Source organism: Piliocolobus tephrosceles, chromosome 8 (genome assembly GCF_002776525.5).
Source record: "Piliocolobus tephrosceles isolate RC106 chromosome 8, ASM277652v3, whole genome shotgun sequence".
NCBI classification, from domain to species: Eukaryota; Metazoa; Chordata; class Mammalia; order Primates; family Cercopithecidae; genus Piliocolobus; species Piliocolobus tephrosceles.
The window spans coordinates 36,762,169-36,785,491 of record NC_045441.1 but is presented as its reverse complement, the minus strand read 5'-3'; the positions used below and the strand labels follow the sequence as shown (position 1 = coordinate 36,785,491).

Below are 23,323 nucleotides of genomic sequence, written 5' to 3'. Positions count from 1 at the left end.
CCATTCAAACCAGCAATCCCATTAGTGGGTATACATCCAAAAGAAAACAAATTGTTCAACCAAAAAGACATATGAACTCACATGTTCAACACAGCACTATTTACAATAGCAAAGACATGGAATCAACCTAGATGCCCATCAGCAGTGGATTGGATAAAGAAAAGGTAGTACATATACACCATAGAATACTATGCAACCATGAAAAAAGAATGAAATCATGTCTTTTGCAGCAAGATGGATGCAGCTGAAAGTCATTATCTTAAGCAAATTAACACAGGAATAGAAAACCAAATACTGCATGGTCTCAATTACAAGTGGGAGCTAAACAGTGCATACTCATGGACATAAGGATGGCAGCAGTAGACACTGGGGACTACTAGAAGGAAGAGAAAGAAGGGGACAAGGATTGAAAAACTACTGGGTACTATGTTCACTATCTGGATGACAGGCTCAACTGTATCCCAAACCTCAGCATCGCACAATATACCCATGTAACAAGCCTGCACGTGTGCCCCCTGAATCTAACATTAAAATTAAAATTATATTTTAAAAATTTGGAAAACATATTTAATATCCACCAATTAGAAGCTTCACTAAATAAAACATGATACATTCTACATTCACATAATGAAATATATTTGGACAGAAAAAATAATGAGGTCAATATAACCTAAGATGGAGAACTCTCCACTAGGTATCATTAAGTAAAACAAATAAGTACAGAAAAGATGTATAGTGAGCTAATGTTTGAGTTTAGTGTATATTGAATGAATTTTGAATAAATTATACAAAATGGTACTTATGCATAGAAAACTCCTGGAAGATGCAAAAAAAAAAAAAAAGTATTCTTATTTATTGTCCTAGAGAGAGGAAACTGTGGCTCACTATTGGGGATGGGAGATTTATTTTTAATTCTACCTTTTGGTATTGATTAAATGTTTTACCACAGGTTTTCAGAAAACAATGTATTTGTAAATTTTCATGGTCTTTTAAGAAAACAAATCTTATAAAGAATTTCCTGAAGTCATTTATGGCAATATAAAACAAAAACAAAAAAATAAAAGCACCAGCTTTTTGTTTTGTTCACCTTTTTTAATTGCTTTAGTCTCCATTTTATTTATTTCTGCTCTAATATAAAGTCTTTCATCAAAGGAAAGCCTAGGACCTGATGGCTTCACTACTGAATTCTACTAAACATTTAAAGAACTAATACCAATTCTACTCCAACTATTGAAAACATTGAAGAGGATAAAGTGAAGTCAAACTTGTTCTATGAGGCTGGGATTACCCTGATACCAAAACAAGACAAGGACTTAACAAACATAAAATAATACAGGCTTATACTCCTTAAGAATATAAAGGCAAACATCTTCAACAAAACATTAACAAACCAAATACAACAACACATTAACACGGTTGTTAATCATAATCAAACGAGATTCATCCCAGGAATGGAAGTATGATAGTTCAACATACGCAAATCAACAAATGTGGTACATCACCTTAACAAAATCAAGAACAAAAATCTTATGAGCATTTCTGTAGATACTAAAAGAGAACCTATTTAATAACAATAAACATTTTTTTCATAACAAAAACTCTCAACAAACTGGGTATACCAGAAATAGGTCTCAAAATAATAAAGAACAAATATAACAAATCCACAGCTAATACCATACTGCATGGGAAAAAATTAAAAGCCTTTCTTCCAAGATCTGGAACAAGACAGCTTTCCCAACTTTTATTTAACAGAATGCTGGAAGTCCTATATAGAGCAATTAAGCAAGACTAAGAAATAAAGGGCAACCAAATTAGAAAGAAGTCAAAGTCAAATTATCTTTGTTTACTAGATAAAATGATTTTATATTTAGAAAAACCTGAAGACTTCACCAAAAACCTGCTAGAACTGGTAGACAAATTCAGTAAAGTTTCAGGGCACAAAATCAACATACAAAAATCAGTAGCATTTCTATACATTAACACCAAATGATCTGAAAAAGAAATGAAGAAAGCATTCCCATTTACAATAGCTAGCAAAATAAAAATATCAGGAATACATTTAACCAAAGAAGTGAAAAATCTCTACAAAGAAAACTATGAAATATTGATGTGATGTGAGAAGTTAAAGAGGACATAAAAAATGAAAAGATATCCTATGCTTATTGATTTTAAAAAATTGTTAAAATATCTATGCTACCCAAAACAATCTGCAGATCCAATGCAATCCTTATTAAAATACCAATGACATTCCTCACAGAAATAGAAAAAAAATCCTAAAACTTATATGGAACCACAGAAGACCCAGAATAACAAAAGCTATCCTGAGGAAAAAAAAAAAATGAAGCTGGAGGCATCACACTACTTGACTTCAAAATATAATACAAAATGATAGTAATCAAAACAGCATGGTACTGGGATAAAAATAGACACATAAACCAATGAAACAGAATAAAGAACACAGATATAAACCCATATATTTGTAGCCAACACATTTTCAACAAAGGCTCCAAGCTCATACATTGGGAAAAGGACTATCTCTTCAATAAATGATGCTGGAAAAACTGGATAACCATATACAGAAGAATGAAACTAGATCCTTACCTCTCGCCATATACAAACATCAACTCAAAATAGATTAAAGGCTTAAATATAAAGCTCAAAACAATAAAACCACTAGAAGAAAATATCAGAGAACTGTTTCAGGACACTGATTCTAGACAAAGACTTTTTGTGTAAGACCTCAAAAGCACAGAAAACAAAAGCAAAAACAGACAAATGATGTTACATCAAGCTAAAAAGCTTCTGCAAAGAAAACCATTAGCAAAGTGTAAAGACAACCTACAGAATGGGAGAAAATATTTGCAAAGTATCCATCTGATAAGGGACTAATAGCCTGAATACACAAGAAACTCAAACAAATACATTAGCAAGAAACCCACACAATCCAATTAAAACATAGGCAAAAGATCTGACTTGATATTTCTCAAAATAAAAGACCTATGAATGGCCAACAGTTATACAAATATATGCTGAACAACATGAATCATCAAAAAAATGCAAATTAAACCCACAATGAGATACCATCTTACTCTAGTTAAAATAGCTACTATCAAAAAGAGAGAAAATAATAGACGCTGGCAGGGATGTGGAGAAAGCGGAAAACCCATACTCTGTTAGGTGGGAATGTAAATTAGTAGAGACACTGTGGAGAACAGTATGGAGTTTCCTCAAATAACTAAAAAATATAACTACAATATGATATGGCAATTCCAATGCAGAGTGTATATCTAAAATAAAGAAAATCAGTATATCGAAGAGATATGTGCACTCCCATGTTTATTGCAGACTTATTCACAACAGCTAAGATATGGAATCAACCTAAGTGTTCATCAATGGATGAAAAGATAAAGAAATGTGGCATATACAGAAAATGGAATATTATTTAGCCATTACAAAAAATAAAATCCTGTCATTTGAAGCAACATGGATGGAACTGGAGGACATCATGTTAGGTGAAATAAACCAGACACAGAAAGACAAATATATGTTCTCACTCATATGTGGGAGCTAAAAATAAATTGAACTCATTGAGGTAGAAAGTAGAGTGGTGAGCTACCCAGACGCTGGGAAGGGTAAAGGGGAGGGGAAAATAATTGGAGGTTGTTTAGTGTGTGCAAATGGAAGGAAGGGAGAAGTTCTAGTGTGCAATAGCACACTAAAGGAACTGTAGTTAACAATAACTTGTATATTTCAAAATAGCTAGAAGACAGGCTTTGGAATATTCCTAACACAAAGAAATGATCATTGAAGTGATGGCCATCTCAGTTACCCTGATTTGATTATTACACATTGTATGCATGTATCCAATTATCACAAGTAACTCATGAATATGAACAACTATTGTGTACAATAAAAAGCAAAAAATAAAAAAGTACATTAAGTAGTGTGAGAAGCCTTCTCCTAGACCCTATTTCCAGGGAAACAGAAGACGGAGGTTATGTGAGGAATCCATATGTTTTCAGGAAGCACTCTATCTTTGTGGCAATGGAAAAGTAAGCTTTTGAGCTGTGTGGTCATTAATGGCACCTGGTTTTCACCACCAGCAGAACCCTCTTGCAGATACCTGGGCAGGAATATCCAATTCATTCCAGATGAGTAACAACCATGGTAAGAAAAATTTAGCACAACATTTGTGAAAGAAATAAAAAGAGGTTGAGAGTTGCATAATTATTAACAAGTGAAAAACTCATGCCAAAAAGTTGGTCTCATTGAACAGATGATAACAGTGAACATACTTTTTGTCATCACTTTAAATATACGTAAACAATTTAAACAAGGCAAGCCCCTCTATAAGACACACCACACAGCACAATCATAAGAATTGAGTTAATGAGATGGTAAAGTAGCAGAAAGATATGAAATGCGAATTGGAAGAACTTAGAAAAAATATACGAAAAAAACTAACCATCAGACAAAGGAGAATAAAATTGGAAGAAACATAGGCGAAATTGATGCCGCACAAAATACAGTAAGGGACGTAGAAAATAGGTGCAAGAAAAGCAACTTAAAGGAAACAGGAATAGAGTTTTTTAAAACGTAAAAATCTATTGATTAGAAACACAGGGAAAAGAAATGCAGGCAATTAAACTCTCTGAAAAATAAAAACTAAATATTTCTAAATTTGCAAAGCTGGAATACATCAAGAGTCTCCACTAAAAAAAAACTTTGGGAGGCCGAGACGGGTGGATCACGAGGTCAGGAGATCGAGACCATCCTGGCTAACACGGTGAAACCCCGTCTCTACTAAAAAGTACAAAAAACTAGCCGGGCGAGGTGGCGGGCGCCTGTAGTCCCAGCTACTCCGGAGGCTGAGGCAGGAGAATGGCGTAAATCCGGGAGGCGGAGCTTGCAGTGAGCTGAGATCTGGTCACTGCACTCCAGCCTGGGCGACAGAGCAAGATTCTGTCTCAAAAAAAAAAAAAATTAAAATCTACACATCCAAAGGATGTGTCTTGTCATCATAGAAAATTGTCCTAGAATGTTCAACAATGAAACATACTCTTATAAATTTACTGAGTTTTCAAGCTACTGGCAGCTTGTCAAAATTACCAAGTCATATAAAAGGGGGAAAAGATCAACGTGGCCTCAGATTTCTCCATAATAACATTTAAGACCAAACACAATAGAGCTACTATTTTTATAGGATACTTGAGGAAGGAATGAGCTAAGGGTTTTATATTCAGCCAAGATGTCCTTCAAATATAAATGCTACAAAGACTTTTACGTATATAAGGATTCAGGTTATATTATCTTATCAGAGCTTCTTAAGAAAATTACGAGATGGCAAACTTCATCCGACCAAATGATGACTGGTAAATTACAGTGAAAGGGCTAATGGTAAGCAATGAGTACATTTTCCCGTAAAAGCAAGACTAAAGCAAAAATAGGAATTAAGGTTACAAGACAGATTGCATATGCTACTATTCCCTGAAATGCAGAAATGATATGAAAAACAAATGGAAGGATAATGGGGAATGAGTCAGAGAGGATGAAAAAGTTGGTGTGTGCCAAACTCAAATACTATTTTTTAAAATATTGGCAAATGTAGAATATTAGTATAAGTGTCTTTAACAGTACAAAAGATGGCATTAAGTAAGATTAACAATACCAACTAAAATGGCATGATGGACAAGAGAAAATATATGATGAAATAAGAGAACATATTTTAAGCTTTTATTGCTTGTGGTAAAAAAGCAAAGGTTTATATTACTTATATAACTATAAGGTAACCACTATGATAATAAGAAAACATTATTAAATATTAGCTTAAAAGAAAAATTATAAGCATAAGAAACACAAGATAGAGGTAAGATAATATATGTATATTTATAATTGCAGTTTATACTATCAAAGAATTAATGCCACCTATATAAGCTATATAATGCATACAAGAGACACACCTGAAACAAAATACTTCAGAAAAAAATTTAAATGAAACGATGGGCAAAGGCATATCAAGCAAATAGAAACACCCAAAGGCAAAAAAAAAAAAAAAAAGAAGAAGAAGAAGAAGAAGAAGAGACAGTGAAGAAGAGAGAAAAAAAGCAGAGGTCACCATTTCAGTACCATACAAGCTAGAGTTATGTCCACAAAGCATTAAAAGACACAATTATTCATAGCAATGCACACAGTAACAAAGCACAAATATTCAAAAGCCAAACTCCACAGGAAAAAGAGAGAAGGACAACCAAGGGACTATAATTTACCTATCCCAGTCTAAGACAGACCAAGAGGACACAAATTAAGGATAGAAAAATCCTAAACAACAAAATTAATGCAGATCAAATTCTCTGCCCTACAATAGGGAATTAGAAATTCTTTTCGAGTATCTATTAATCATTCACAAAAGTAGGTTATATATTACTTGATGCCAAAACAGAAATAACAAGGATCATATTTTGACTACAATTCCGAAATTAAGATTTAGCAACAGAATTTGGCAATGTAACATATGATGCAATTTTTGTATTTCGTCCATCTGGTATGTAAAAACATGCTAGTACAGAGTAGATTTAATTTGTATATTTCTTATTACAAGTAAGATGAGTAAACATAGTTTTTCATATTTTTAAAATTCTTGAGAATTTCCACCTGGAAATTAAAAGAAGCTTTATTTAAACAGCTCTTGGGTCAAAGAGAAAATAAAAACCTGTACTGCACGCATCTAGAAAACAACAAATTATTAGCTACATATGAGATCTGTGGGGCATAAGGTAGGAGTTGAAGAAGTCATTACCTTAGGTACCTATGTATTATATTTAACTACAAATATTTAAGAAAAAACCTAAAAATAATGAATTAAACATTAGTCTCAAATTATAAAAGAATATATTGAAGATACATAAAAGGAAGTAATAAAAATAAAAGCAGAAATAAGTTAGATGAGAAAAAAGAGAGAATTTATAAAGTCCAAGTATGGTTCTTTGAGAAAATAGAAGTCAAATAAGAAAAGAATGAAATAACTTGCACATCAATAATTTTTAAAATAAGGAAAAAGACAGCATGTTAAAACAGGAGCAACCACAGGAAGAGAGGAAATGAAGAAGGATGAGTAGGGACAAAGGGAGAAGAGAAAATTATTTCATTTTTTGACTTTAATTCCTCTCTTCTAGGATCTTAATAATTGGAAAGGGTTCGTATTAAAGTTGAAGCATTATGTATTATGTACCACCACCACCAACTGCACTGAGTATCAAGTTTTAAAGAGGTGCTCTGATTCTCGTCCTTTGCAGTCTCCACTAGAGCAGGGTGACAGCAGAGCAGATTTAAGTCATTCATAGTTTTCTTGCCTTTTTTTTTTTCTTCCAAACAGGATCTCACTCTATTGCCCAGGCTGCAGTACAGTGGCAGGATCTCGGCTCACTGCAGCCTCAATCTCCTGGGCTCAAGCAATTCCTCCCTCTCAGCCTCCCAAGTAGCTGGGACTATAGAACACACCACAATGCCCAGCTGATTTTATTTTCTGTAGAGATGGGGTCTTGCTATGCTGTCCAGGCTGGTTGTCTCATCTTAATATTGTCATAACAATCCCTGCTCTCCAAGCTTCCTCAAGGCAGGACTACATCTTTCCCTACTACATATGTCATGTGATTACAGTGCATGACACATAGTAAGCACTCCGTAAATAGTTCCCAAATGAATATGTAGCACAAAAACCTTCAGCCTAACTCTTGGCAAGATTTTGCGATTTCTAGTTTGTAAAACATGCATCATAAGGACAAAGAATGGAGGGACTCATCCTGAAACAAAACATAAACAAACAAGTAAGTGTAGTTTTAGAACAGGATATGAAGTGTGAATTATTTTCTCTATTTTCTTCATTCTTGATTATCACTTGTTTATAGAACTAAAAATAAAAAACATACACACAAAGGTCAGGGATGCCTCAGTAACCTCAGAAATAGGATTCTCTCCTTATCAGAAGAGTATGAATCAAACTAAGAATCCAGAATATTCTCTGTATGTTTCCCCTTTTCTGGAACCCAAATCAAAGAACTATCTATAAACTGTACCATTACAAAATTAAACTCTTACTTCTTTAAGCCTTTCTAAAGGGATACTCTGATCTTCATAAACATTAATTGTCACCATTGCTTTTTCTGCAGGTGGACCTTTTTGGTTCCCATTTTAGTAACCCTTGCTCATGGTATTTGATGTGTTAGTTGCCTGTCAGTACTATCAGTGAGTGCAATGAATCACCCTGATAAATCAGCTGTTTTTTTTTTTTTTTTTTTTTTCCTCAGGATGTAGGACTTTGAGGCAAGTGCAGGGAGGTGGCAAATTTTCGGCCACCACCTTTCAGCCTGGCCTCTGCCCTGCCCTCCTCCTGCCCCTCTCCACTGGCCCCCATCACCACTACTGCCCAGGAGCAGTCCTCACCAACCCTGGGGAGACAGGATATAGCTGGGGGCAACTGCTGAATAGAAGGACCAGTGCATTTGGCCTCTGCTTTCTCTCTCTGCCTTTATCCTCCCTTCCCTTTTCATGAAACCAGAGGTGCAGGCTCATGTTACCCCTGTCACTTGCCAGCTGTCTGTCTTCTGCTGCCTTCTGCAACAGAGCCAGTTGGAGGCTGACGTGATTTGTGAATTGGAGGAGATTAGAGGTCCGGGAAGGTTAAGTAAGGGGCATTTAAGACTCTAGTGTTCCTGACTCAGCCATTGCCGGAGCCGTGTATGAAAGTAAGTGCACCTCCCTAACTACAAACAAAGGGGAATGTTGGCTGTCATTCATTTTATTGTTCCTAGTTTTTGTAACTCCCTTGGGAAAGCCAGGGAGAAGGGAAGATGCTCGCATGCATCCTCACCTCTCTGAATCTAACACCATCCAAGAACATCAGACCTGTATAGACCTTCTGCATCAGTAGGTGGAAGAACTTTCTCACATTTGAAGCTGCTCAAGAATGGAGTGGGCTGCCACTCAGAGCACCCACCCACTCACAGTGCCTGGTGTTGCCCCTCACAAGTCTCAGGGTCTCCTCAAGCAGGATGCTTCACTGCCCACTACAAGCCAATGCGCTGGGCAGGCAGCAGTTAAACCGCGTACAAAGTGAGGAGACTGACACCCAAAGCTGGTGCAAAACTGGCCCAAGGTCCTGCAAACCAGCAAGTGGCAAAACTGGCACCCAAATGCAGTTTTTTCATCCCAGTTCTGTCATCATTCCAAGTCTGAGACTCTAAAGGGATCCAGGAAGCTCGAAAGAGATCAGATAAACTTAGAAGGTGAGACGTGCTGTCAAGATCCAATATGTCTGAAAAAGGAGACTTTGAGACCTTAATTCAGACTCCCAGATCATAAAATTTCTACCAAGAAATTCTGCTATATTTTACTAGGTAGAGGAAGCCATGAAACCAATTGTTATCAACCCAGTGCTGATACTTTTAAAGCATCTGTATCTTTCTTTTCACCCCTTATTAGTTATGAATGTACACTAACTATTGCATTAAGCAGCGAATTCCTTGACCTCAAGAACTGCATAGTGCTCATCTCTGCATCCACCCCAGCATGGAATAATGTGTGTCATACAGTTAATATGAAAACAAAATGTTTTTACATAGATGAATACAGGAATAACTGTATGAGTGAATGATGAAGCCCCTTGAAATAATTTATCAGAGGCAGAGCAAACAGTGGATCTAAATGAGCTTGTTTTGGAATTTGGCTAGTACTAGTCTTCATTACACACTACAGTGCCATTTATTACAAAACAATCATCACCTCTGGCCCTCAGATACTAAACATACACTGGACCCCATTGTTACCATCAAAACACCCCACACACTTCCAAACTCCCACCAACCCAGGTCAAGAAGTACTGCTCAAATCTGAGCTCTGGCCAGGATATAAGAAAACATGCCAGGCATTCTTTTTTTTTTTTTCTTTTCTTTTTTTTTTTTTTTTTGAGACAGAGCTTTCTCTTGTCACCCAGGCTGGAGTGCAATGGTGCAATCTCAGCTCACCGCAATCTTCGCCTCCTGGGTTCAAGCAGTTCTCCTGCCTCAGCCTCCCGAGTTGCTGGGATTACAGACGCGTACCACCATACCCAGCTAATTTCTGTATTTCTAGTAGAAACCGGGATTCATCATGTTGGCCAGGCTGGTCTTGAATTCCTGATCTCGTGATCTGCCCGCCTCGGCCTTCCAAAGTGCTGGAATTACAGGCGTGAGCCACCATACCTGGCCGAAAACATACCAGACTTTCAGATACAATGGAATGAAATGGAGCCAAGTGACCAAGGCTCCTGCTTAAAGTGCTTAAAAGTAGCAAGTGGCAATTAATAGTTTATTTGGGGAGTGAGGGGTATTAAGATGCTGTGAGACCTTTGGGGAAATAACTTACCCTATCAGAGTCTCAATTTCTTCTGCTGTACTTTTGAGGTTCTTAGAGGATAAATGAGATGATTTTTTTAATGTGATACAAAATTTTAAGAGATTACTTTGCTGCTGTTGAAGGAAAGAATATAGACAAATTGGAGAAACAATTTGCTGAGGTTTTAATGAGAAACCATCCTCCTCTGCCCAGCAAGGAGATAAGTTTGTAAGAGCTGTGTGGGGCTTGAGAAAGTGAAGAATTGTAAAATTTAATGAGGATTTTTCTTCTCCTTCCCACTACAGTTGGTATCATCAACGAATTACCTGCGTTGGTGGGACAGTACAGAGCCTGCGGGCAACAGAGGAGGCTTCCAGCAGCTCTGAGCACTGGGGTCATCAGAAATGGGAATTTCTGCTGAGAACAATGACCATTGACTAAATGGAAGAGAGAAGTGTTTAATAAAGTTACCTGAATTTGAGCCCAAGGAAGAGAAACAATCAAAATAAATAAAATGAGAGGTCCTCTCACTGGTCTGTTGTGGATCAAGCTGATTTTTTTTTTTTAAGCAGGAATTCAACATTTCAAGCATGAGTGGCTGTCAACCCTTCACTCTACACTTCGCCCGAGACACATCAAAGTCCAGATGCAACGCCTCGTGGGAGCCATCACTCAGCCCGACCCAGCACGCTCCATTTCTCCTTCTCTTGGACCCACCCCAGGGTGGTGTGAATTGAAGCAGCCAAAAAGCAATAGAGGAAATAACAGGTGCCCTTTCAAATAAATATTCTTTGTGCATATAAAACAATTCCAGAATATTGTTGTGGTTTTCGTTTTCTGAAAACCTTTTTAGTAAGTTGGCTTATTCTTTGAAGCAATACATTAACAATTGAATTCCTTTATATTCTTGAGGTACACACTATAGTTCCAATCATAAAATAATTGTATGATAAGTGCCTGTGAATCATGGGGTTGATAGGAACATGAAATTTCAAAAACTGCTGCTGCCTATCTAACTCTACAGTCTCCAGCAACATTTTCCAATGCATGCCTTTAAGGACATTAGTTCCATGAGCTGCTGGTAGATACTACATGAAAAAGAAAAGGAGGAGAGAGAGAGATCTGTGTGCAAGAAAAGTGGAAAATTTTTAGTTAAATAGAGTTAAACAGGTTTTGTTACCACAGATGAATTGCCATGTTCCCACTTATAGTAGGTCTCTCCACTTGCTGAGGTCTCTTCCCCTTGACTAATTCAGGACACAGCTGTCCCCCACGCTTATACACTACCAATTTTCCCATCTTACTGTACTATTCCCCAGATAGCATTTTATATTAAAAAAAAAAAAAACAACTTTTTCCCAAAGAAGAAGTCACTGCCCATTTCTTCCCATTGAGAGCTGTCTGAGTTCACTCTCCAATTCTACCCCTCCAAGTCTCCCTTCTATCCACTCTAATTTGGCGGTCATTCTCACCACATCATGGAAGCTGCTCTCTATGAAGTCCTGGATGATGTAAATCCAGTGGTCCATTACCTGTCTTTACCTTATTTCACCCATGACCCACATATGACATACTTGATCACTCCCCTTCCTGGAGTCTTTTGCTCAGCTTGGCCTCGAGGACTCCACACTCTGTAGGTTTTCCTCCTGCCTCAATGATACTTTCTCAATCTCCTCTTCTCCTTGACCTCTTCATGGAAGGGGCCTCACACTTGGTCTTGGCCCTCTCTATTTTTCTATTTATACTCCTTCCCATGGTAATATCTTAAAGTTCTAAATGCCATCAAAATGGGGGAGACTCCTAAATTAATAGATCCAGGTACATTGTCCCAGCCTCCTGAATAAATCTGCCTACTTAACATTTCCTTTGGATTCCTAAATGGCAACTAGACATGGCCAAAGCTGAGTTTCTATCCTTATCCTCCAAACCTCTACCCACAGTTTTTCTATCATAGTTAGAGATAATTCCAGCAATCCAGTTACTTGGACCGAAATAGGGGAATCTTCCTTGATGTCTCTCTATCACACACTCACAAAATCTTTTGGCAATTCTGTTGCCTCTACTTCTTGAATGCAACCAAGAATCTGACCACTTTTTACCAGCCTCTCTGCTACCACACTGGACCAAACCACCATCATCTCTCACCTGGGTTATTACAACAGCCTTCTAAATGATTTCCCTGTCCCACATATACCCCTACAAGCTCTTTTCCACACAACGGCTTGAGCAAGACTTTTACAGTGTAAGTCAGATGATGACATCACTCCTGCTCAAAACTCTCTGGCAGCCTTTTAATACCACTCCTATCACCTGCAACCACACAATCTATGATCAGCTCCTGGACTTCATCTCCCACCATCTCCCTTGTGCACTCTGCTCTGATGACTTTTCACACATACCCTAGGCCACTCCTACCACAGGGCCTTTTCATGGGGGGTTCCTCTGCCCTAGAACACACTTCGCCTTGTGCTTCTGCATCCCGTCAAGTCTTTGTTAAAATGGTACCTTCCTGATAGGGTCTACCCCATCCACATTAACAATTCCATCTTCCCCTCCTAGTGTCCCTGACCCTGCTCATCCTATTTCCCAACTCCACGGCACTTCCTGCTTCCTATCATTCAATGCAATTGTCTTCTTAATTGTATTTGTGGCATCCCTGCTTCCCTGGACTGTAAGTCTCACCAGAGCAGGGATTTTTACCTATTATCTTTACTGATTCACCTATTTTCTTTACTGATTTACTTATTTTCTTTACTGATTTAGTCTAGAGACTAACAAATAGTACATAAATGTCATTGAATAAATTCATCAACTAATGAATATATAGCTCATTTAGTAGGCTGGAGGAAACTACTAAAAAATGTTTAACAAATGTTGTCTACAGGACAAACCATGCTTTAGGATTTTTACTCAAGTGGCTGAGTTCTTTCAAGATCTCAGACTGTGTTTCAATCACTGCAGGTACTCTAAGCCCTAAAGAAAGGGAGACTTTGAAACTAGAGATAAAAGAAGGATGTAGCACAATGAGAAATCTCAAAGATTTAAATCTTTCAGAGAAGTAAAATACTTCTTCATCTTTCTCAGAGAAGTAAAACAATACTTCTGAGGAGTTATGTTGCAGTGTCCCAGTAGTAAAATAAGAGAGGTAATTCCATGACACCAGAATCATACCTGGGCATTCCACTCATTCCAACGTTTTAGGCTGGTGTCCGGAGCCATGAGGCCTGGAATTAGCCGACCTCTGTTGCTTGATCTCCCCAAAGCGGAGACAAGACGGCGCACTTCTGGGTTCTTTATTATAAATTGTTCCTGCGCGCGCCTAAAGCTTTTCCCGCGCGCCTAGACTTTTCCCGCGCGCGCGTGCAAACATTTTCGCGCCCAGGAAGATATGCAGCCTACCGCGCAGGCGCGATCCTGCGCCCGGGAAAATTACAAAATCCACGGCGCATGCGCAATTGTAATTTGAGAGAACCCAGCCCTCCCGTCACCGCCCTGGCCCAACCTCTTCCCCTGCCAGCCTATATAAGGCATTGCACTGCCACCATTAAACGAGACTTGATCAGGCTATTTGTCTTGTCTCCATTTCTCGTGTTTTCTTGTCTCCTCCATTCCCACTCCCCCTTCCAGGGTCTGTTCGACTGTCCTGCAGGTCAGGACAGGCTGGAATGTTTCTCATATATCAGAATTTATCTTCAAGGGGTGAAAAAGATACGTCTCCATCCATGTCCCTCAATGCCTCCTTTCTAGCTCCCTTGCAATGTCCGTTAGCCATACACCATGATCAGTAGGAATTGATTTGTGGTTTTGTTGTTGTTGTTGTTGTTGTTGTTGTTGTTGTTGTTGTTTTTGAGACAGAGTCTTGCTCTGTCGCCCAGGCTGGAGTGTAGTGGCACGATCTCGGCTCACTGCAAGCTCCACCTCCCGGGTTCACACCATTCTCCTGCCTCAGCCTCCCGAGTAGCTGGGACTACAGGCGCCCGCCAGCACACCTGGCTAATTTTTTTGTATTTTTAGTAGAGATGGGGATTCACCATGTTAGCCAGGATGGTCTCGATCTCCTGAGCTCGTGATCCACCCGTCTTGGCCTCCCAAAGTGCTGGGATTACAAGCGTGAGCCACCGCACCCGGCCGATCAGTAGGAATTGAAAACTGATTATTCAGGCCATTTCTAGCTTTCAATCAATACATTTGTAGGAGTGTATGCTGTTCTTCCCATCGTGCCTTCTTGGGAAATATCCTGTGTCAGAGTGGACAAAGTAAACCCCCAGCCTCCTCCTGTGAACAGGAGCAGAGGGAATTGTCATCTTCCCATCCACATAAGCACAACCCCCCTCTTTCATGGGTGGAGATGATAGGATACTTTGGAGCTAGGAGACTGTCAGAATGCAGTAGATTTGAGGTTTGCCTTTAGAAAATGAGCATAATAAAACATTGACTTCTCTCAGTATCTAATACAGATCATTAATTCTCAGACCTCTCAGGTGTTTGAGCTGAGTATGAAGTGTTTGTGCATGACAACTAGCCAACAACAGCAGTTTCCTCAGGTTCTGCTCCTGCTGCTATCACCTCCAAGAAAAATGCTTTAGGAGCAGAAAATCACTGGTTGAAAATGTTCAAAGCCAAAAATATCACTTTGAAAAGAAAGAAAAGCTGTCATTTTACAAAGAAAGAAGTTAAGAGGCTTGCTAACAGTCTGCCTAACAAGGCAGCCCCTGAGTGAAAACGTCGCCTTAGTCTCTTTTTTGCTGACCTTTGGTTCGCTGCACCACACTAGGCTATCCCAAGATAAATTCAATCAAGTGATCTTCACCCTTTATCCTCCCACTGTGGGAAAGTTCTTCCTGTACCACCAGCATTTTCATTAAAAAATGTGTAGATGTGCTCTTATGTATGCAGAATATCACTAGACAGGAAGGAGGGGTTAAGACATCAAGTCACCTGTCCTTACATGTGTGTCGCCCAGTCACCTAGAGAGGCAGTCTTGATTTCTGCTTGGTGGTCCATGGCTCTGCCCCAGTCAGGGGTGGGAGGTGCCATGAGTTGTTACTGGCAGTGTCTCGATGAAGGATGAGTACTTGTCCCTGTTCTCGTAACTAATAGAACATGCAAACCTGTTCCTTTAGTAGTGTAAGAAGGTGGTAACTTCCTGAGGCCCTGCAACAGAGCCAGCAAGCAGGGACTGCAAATGAATGACCTGTGTTATCCAGAGCCAGGCCAGCTGTGGGAGGGGATGCTTATGAGAACAGTATGCACCATGAGGAAAGTAAGAAGTCCAGGCTGAGCCCCACAGCCCACAGCAATATGGCTCACACCCCTTTGGTGAGCTTTGAAGTCCTTTCATTGTCTGACCCTGCCAAGGTGTCCAAGCTCACCCTCAGGTTCACTGAGCCCCAGTCCGACCACAGCCTCCAGTCCTCTCTGCAAACATCCCCTGCCTGGCCTCCCTGATGAATGCTTTAATGCCTCCATGATGTCCCCTCTAAGTCCTCTTGTCCAGCTGCTCCAGCTCTTCACTGAGCTTCCCCTCTATTCCTGTAGATGTCACCAGCCAAATTACACAATTGAACTCCTAAATGTTCTCGTATTACTTCATGGGTACCTAAGCCATGATCAAGGCCTGTATGAAATCCCTCGCCACCCTGCCCAATATACAGCCTATGTCTAAGGATTTGCACTGCAGAGAAAATAACCTCCCTCAGTTTTCCCAAGGTGAGATAAGTGGAGTCTTTTGTTGGACATGCACAGCCCTTGTGAATGTTATTCATCAAATTTATTTTAAGTGTATTTAAAACTATAGATGATGCCTGATGTCAAATTTAAAACTTCACTTGATTGTATTAACTCAACGATTATATTTCTTCTACCTGAAGATTACAAGCATATAAAAAAAATGAACCTTACAAAATTAAAAAGTGAGTGGTGAATTTTTTAACAGTGCTTTTTGAAATAACCATAGAAAAACTCAGAGTTTTCTCTCCTCAGCTTGACAAACGCAAGGCCCTTCTCACTGTCGGTGGTTCCAGCCCCAGGCTACTCACAGATCACTGGTATGGCAGGGGTAAGGGGCCGCCTGAGTCTGTGCTGCTGGTTCCAGGACTTCCTGCCCAGTCTGCACCAAAATGATGGCTCTTTCGATCATGTCTTGCAGTGGGACAAAGATGTAGTTATATTTGAATCCATCAGCTGGTAGATTCTGAGGGTGGAACTTCCAGGAAGGGTTTTTTACCACATCTGTTCGCATGCTGTATAACACATTGGTCCGGATTGTATATGAGACATGGGGTGGCAGTTTGACAGACTCTGATCTGAAGCTCTTGCCGAATGAGGAATTGTTGAAAATGATACCTAGTGGCAGAAAAGGAAAAGTGAAGCATTAACACACTGCAGGGAGTGGCTCTAACCACGTCTACACTGAGCAAGACAAGAAAGTTGCAGGAGCCTGAAACTCACAGCCCTGCACTCCTGCAGACTCAGAGCCCAGAGCCCCCAGGGGCAAAGCTGACTTTCAGTCACACAGGCAATTGGTGGTAAGCCTAAACCAAGATCTCTTAATTCCCTGTCCAGTGCTGCTTTGTATTTTTCATAAAAGCAAACTGTGATATAATCAACACAAAGAAATTATTTGTTAGATGTTTTTTGCAGAGATTTCTTCTCTTGATTGCAGATATTAACTCAATGTGTAGAATCCATCTCTTTGGGGTTACTTATCATTCATAACTTAAATACATGGATTCTATTTTATGCCACATGGATTCTTTGAATTGCATGCCTAAAGCCTATTACAGCTAAATCATGCCCCCTACTAAATTCGTATGTAGAAGTTCTAACCCCCAGTACCTCAGAATGTGACTATATTTGGAGATAACATTTAAAGAGTAATCAAGTTAAAATGAGGGCCATTAGGGTGCGCCCTAACTCAATATGCAGGTGTCTTTATAAAAAGAGGGAAACTTAAACACAGAGAAATACATAGAGGGAAGATGAGGTGCAGAAACCCAGGGAGAAGATGGCCACCTACAAGCCAACGACAGGGGCCTAGAGAAGATCCTCTCCTCATAGCCCGCAGGAAAAACCAGTGGATGTCTCTATCTGGAATATTTAGCTTCCAGAACTCTGAGACAATAAACTCTTGTTTTAGTCTGAGATACTTTGTTACAGCAACCTTAACAAATAGAAAACTGCTATTAAAAATATTTAAATGTGTATTCCAAAAGAATATGACAGCATCACCATATTTATCTTGAATGGGTGAACAATTAAATAATGGAGCAGAGTTGACCATTGCCTGCTCTCCGCCCCAACCAGGATATTAAGATACTCTGATCAAAGTAAAGGTGATGCAGGAAATTAGAGTACAATTTTAATCAGGAATAATATAACTTATGAAGTGAGATTTAACCAAAACATGATGTCATAAAATGATAAAAGCAGATGCAGTAAATAGCAATGGTCCTAGGATGGTGAAAATGTTATTAGTCACTACGGCATAAGGTACAACTTTTTATTAACCAAGGCAAATATTTCTGTTTTATTTTATGTTTTATCTAAGGCAATTAGTTCTGCTTTATTTTATGTTTTATCTGGAGAGGACTTCTTTTCTTTCTGAGCTATCGTAAGACACCTTTAGGGAGAAACTCCCAAAATGACAACTTACAGGAGTTGGCACCTTGTTGAACGTATTTTTTCATTGAGTACTTACTGGCCAAGAAGCTGTTCTGCTGCAAGAGTTCATGTGCTTTAGTCTCCAGGATGTGGACAGACTGCACAGCCTGGAAACGGTTCAGCGCCACGCAGGAAGAGAGATTGACCAAGATGCTGCCCAAGAAACGGAAGTGTCCAGCGCCTGCGTGGTTAAACATCTCATCCAGCAGCCCTCCTGAGGAAAGTGAACAGATTAGTACAGATCAACTTCTGTTTCCTCCCAGTGCTTACCGGATCATATAGTGGAGATTGTGCAAATGAATTTGAAAATGAATATGAATTCTTCCACTAAAAATTGCTCAAAAGAGTCAAATTTTGGTCATATGTGAAATTTGCCATTTACTTGCTGAGTGTAAAGTCTCCCCTTTTATACGCATGTTCTGTAACACTGATACTTACATGTACACGAGGGAAAAAAAAACAGTTAAAGCACAAAGGGTAATACAGCAGCCTAAGGTAATACAGCAGCCTAAGGAAACACAGTTGGAGACAACAGGATAAACATCAGAGGGAAAGTCTACATGTGATAGGAAAGACCCTGTCATGGAGAGCTCAGGGGAAAAAAGTTTCAGCCTGGAGTCAAGTAATTCTAAAAAAAAAAAACACGCCTTCCCTGAAGCAGTCATTTTGGGACAGTCATTTTATTACATTAATTTTGCAAAAGCAATTATCAAAGAGCATTGACACTGAGGAAACCAAATCCTTGTATAACCTCTGTCCTGGATCTGTGCATTGGAAATGGAAATAGAGCAGCAGAGTAAAGTAGCAACACCTTGGCTATGAATGCTGACATCAAACATTTTCAGGGCAAAAGACTGAGGCTATCTCAGTATTTTCACTCTGGTGTCAGGAAGGAGCTGGAAAAACCAAATGATCTAGAACAAGGCAGCATGGGAATGCCCAGAACATGACCTCAAGAAGGAAAGCAGTGGGAAAGATGGCAGAGTCCATGGGTGGTGGAGCTGTATGGGGAACAAAGCTGATCAAGTTTGTTCTGCAGGAGGCCCTGCCAGCAGAAGATGCCCAGGGCCACCCCATCATATCAGGTGAGGCGAATGTGCCTTCACCCTTGGTGGTACAAGAGGAAGTGATCCGGCTCATGTAGTTGGTGTGACGTTCACAGCAAAGGAGTTTCCGCCCACCCTAGGACCCACTCCTTAATGAGATCAAGGGCTTTTTTTTTTTTTTTTTTTTTTTTTCCGCTCAGGACTTTATCAAGAAAATTTAAAAATTAATTGAGAAAAACTGAACACACCTGAAAGCATATCAGTGTGTTTTTAGAAACCCACAATATGCACAAAAACACACAGCAAATTATAAAACTCTGTAGACAAAATCATTGTGGGACAGTTGTCGGTTGCCAATGATCACTTTCTCAGCTATGAGAGCTGCTTAATCCAGTCTCAAGCAGTGGGGAGACCTCAGATTCTGACACATAATCCTCTCAAAAAGCTCTCCTAAAGGAGCTCGGTTACAACTAGCCTCTACCCAACCCCAAATCTATCAGATAGACCAGAACCATCCACTGTCTGGGAAATACCAAGTCAGAAAGAAATGCAAGCGTGTTTAGAATCTTCCAAGATCAGGCTTACAAATTCATACGCCACTTAATATATCTTGGACCTTTTACTTGTACCAAAGAATATGACGTACTTTGGGACAAGTGTTGAATGACTAACATTCCAGTTCTATGTTATTCTGCTATTGAATATACAAATGCATTCTCTATCCAACAATGTTTGTTGATGGTGATTCCTGGGAATGTTACAGAGAAGGGATCCCAATCCATACTCCAAGAGAGGGTTCCTGGATCTCATGCAAGAAAGAATTCAGGGTGAGTCCGCAGTGCAAAGCAAAAGCAAGTTTATTAAGAAAGTAAAGTGGTGAAGGAACAGCCACTCCATAGGCAGAGTAGGATGGACGTTCCCAAAAGTAAGAGGAGGAACACGTCCACCCCAGGTACAATGCTTGCAGATATGGGGAAATATGTCCTACTATAAGGGTTTGTGATAAAGGATTAATTTTCTCAATTACCATATTTTGCAAGAATTGATATTATTCAGAATGCTTCTGTTCTCCAGATATCAGGATATCTGGACGCAACCAAGTCTAGGGCTGTTTTGCAAACATTATTAATTTGTTCCCTAACTGTAAACATCTGGAGGCTAGGAATGCCTAACTTTCTGAGAATGCAGCCTAGCAAGTCTCAGCCTCATTTTCCTAGTCCTCACTCGAAATGGAGTCGCTCTGGTTCCAACACCTCTGACAGGCACATTGTAATATTCCATACCAGACTTTCAAGTGTCCAGCTAGGAAATATTCTGTGGAACTGAAGTTCTCTAGGTGTGCCTCCAGTGTCAGCCCTTGACTTTGTTCTTCTTCTCTGTGGTCTGGGAGCAGCCTCTGCCTGCAGGTCTCATCACTTGCCCTCCATTGTACGATGACAGACAACAATCTATACCTGTCCCTGTGTGCAGGCACTGCTTCCTGCTGGCCCTCCTGTATCTCACTGACCTCCTGAATGCTCAGCTTTCCAAATGACAGTCAGCTGCTCCCTGTGCTCACTTCCACTCTCCATCGAAGCTTGGAGCCTACCTGCCATCCCAGGCATTTGTCACCAAACATGGCAGCATCAGTCTCCACTGACGGCTGCCTCTGTGTCTCATGCTCACTTCCCTCCTCTACTGGTTTCCCTGCTCCCAGATCCTCCTGGCTTCCAAGGTTTCTGGATTAAGTCTGGACATTGCTTGCTTGGCACCCTGCCCAGGTTTGAAAGGGGTGTTGGGGCTCTGTAAAGGGGGGCCAGCCCTGAACAAGAAATTACATCAAGATCCATCTCCATCATCCTGAGGTCTGTAGAAAAATCAGTTGACATGTCCTAGCTTCAACTTCTTCCCTGGTAAGGAAAGATTAGTTTCCATCCACCAACTTCAGATGGCTGAGAACATGTAAGCTTCCAAACAACATCAAGGAGTGTTGGGCTCCTTGTGCCCTTCATCCCCTCAACCTGCATTGCACAGTTTCTCAAAGAAAAGACTCTTATTATGTTGTAACTGCTGTTATTATGTTCCAGTAATTTTCAGCTCTCAGGCCAAGACATGAGTGTAAGGATTTGGGAAGGCTGGATTTCTGATAATTAAGCTTTTGCTAATTATCTACAATAATAGTGAAGTGTCATTGTATGAGTGTCAGTCTTGTGCCAGGTACAATTCTGGGCACTTGTGTATTGTCTCACTGAATTCTTATATCCATAGGGAATTGCTAGTGGCATGTTCATTTTAAAGTACAGGAATTAAGGGACAAAGAGTATAAGCAACCAGTAAGTTTCAAAACCATGATTCAAACATATGCCATCTAGCTTTGGGGTCCACCTTCTTACAAATACAACAGGCTGCATTTATATTGAGTGGAACCATATTAAACTTCTGATTACTGTGTGTCAAAAATATTCAAACATCAGGAATTCCAGACAGCCCTGCCTAACACATAGTAGAAGAATTACATGATCTGGAATTCAAAGAATTGGATTCTTGATTCCACAGAATATTGTAGTGCCTTGAAAAAGCCAGTCTCTAAGCCTGAGATTTATCATCTATATTTTAGAAAGAATGAAAATCTTGGTACTGTTTTCCAGAGAGAGATAAAAAATATAAAAAAGGCATAAAGCCATTTAGTAAACTCTAAAGCAGAAAATCAATTAACTATTGCCATCGGAGCTCTCACACACATCTCATAGAAATCCTCCCATAATTCCCAATTTGGTAGAGCCTGAAGGGCCTGGTTAAGACCGTCAAACTGAATTCATAGGAGAATAAAACAAGCTCACTGGAAAAATCAGTGAGAAGAAAATAGCTCAAGCCAGAGTTTTCAAATCGCATCAATAGCAGAACATGTAATTGCACAGCAGTTTTCATTTCTCATTTAATTTTATAGTCAACACTTTCCAAGGTTTAAGGCAGAAAAGGACCTTTGGTTTTGGATGACACAATCAAAGAGGAGCTAGAAGGATCCACAGCATCGCGTTTTCTGCCTCAGAGTGTCATGAGTCCCCCGAGTTCCCCAACTGGGACACAGCATCTCAGAGCTCCTTGGAAAAGTTCTGAGCCTTTGAGCCACTGCAAGGCACACCAGTGAGGCCTTTCCCTTGGCACTGACATGAAAGGATTAGAGGGTGGCTAGCAGTCTGGTCCAGCCCACCTCACTCAACAAGAGGTCATGTGGTTTGGTTTAAAGAATTTATCTTGGCATGGTGCCCATTTGGCCTGGAGATGGGGACACAGGATCTCCACCACCTACTGGGCCTTGTGGACAAATGGGTCAGATGGAGTTGGGTGTCTGTTCACCACCCCTCAGTGGGCATCTGAGGCTGTTTAATCCTTGTCCTCTTTATGAAAGGGAAATGATAATCATCTGCTCAATGGTCTTTTTCCAAAGATGAAGTAGAATAACATGTAACATGCTTGACACTGTGTCTGGCACATAAAGAGCACTCAATAACTATTTCTTAGTATCACAGTTATTAATACACTATGGAAAGTTGTTTTCAGTAGAGCAGCAGACAAACTCCACTGCCTTTATTCTGCTCTAAGACTCCAATAATCAGTTCAGGTAACACAGCACAATCAAAGCAATGTCCTGTGTGGTAGGGGAATTTCCAGATTTCCAGCCCCACTCCCACCCAACCAAAATGAAACACTCAGCACCCCAGTTTATCTGCTGTGGGAACACAGAGGGCCAGGGCTGGACAGCTGGCCTGGACTGGCTGTTGCAGAGCCAGTGCTGATACCAGCAGTTCTTAACATTTCTTGTCTGCTTTCTCTATTTCCTGTTGGGGTCTGCATGTTTCCTAAACAAAGGAATGAACACACAAGACAACACAAGACAAGACAAACATGGCAGCCGCCCCGAACGACACGCTCCGCTTTATTTTATACAGTGGTTTGTGGAATGTTACCAAGTCACAAGACACATTGTTGTTTTTCTGACCTTTCCCTGACTTTCTGGATTTTCAAGATGTTTACACATAAACAAGCCCCCAGGGTCTGCTGTTTGCAGCTGGCTCCTATCGGGAACGCCCTGCTTCGTTTGCAAGAGCAGGACTTATCGGGAACGTCTTGTTTGCGAGCATGTAGTCCTCTACAATTTCCTTCTCTAAGATGGCACCACATCTCTGAACCTGCCCATGGCTGATGACTCTAGCAGACTGTGCTGACAGTGCCTTGTTGCATTGCACTTCTCAAGCTACTCCACCCAG

General features: G+C 40.1%; 1 protein-coding gene across 1 annotated transcript in view; it reads right to left on the bottom strand.

Annotated features, from left to right (window-relative positions):
• Window positions 1–23,323, bottom strand: part of ABCA13 (ATP binding cassette subfamily A member 13) — a 514,497-nt gene that overhangs the window by 304,767 nt on the left and 186,407 nt on the right. Inside the window, 2 exon segments of the mRNA XM_023226480.1 lie at window positions 16,407–16,713; window positions 18,068–18,244. Coding sequence (XP_023082248.1) covers window positions 16,407–16,713; window positions 18,068–18,244 — 484 coding nt within the window.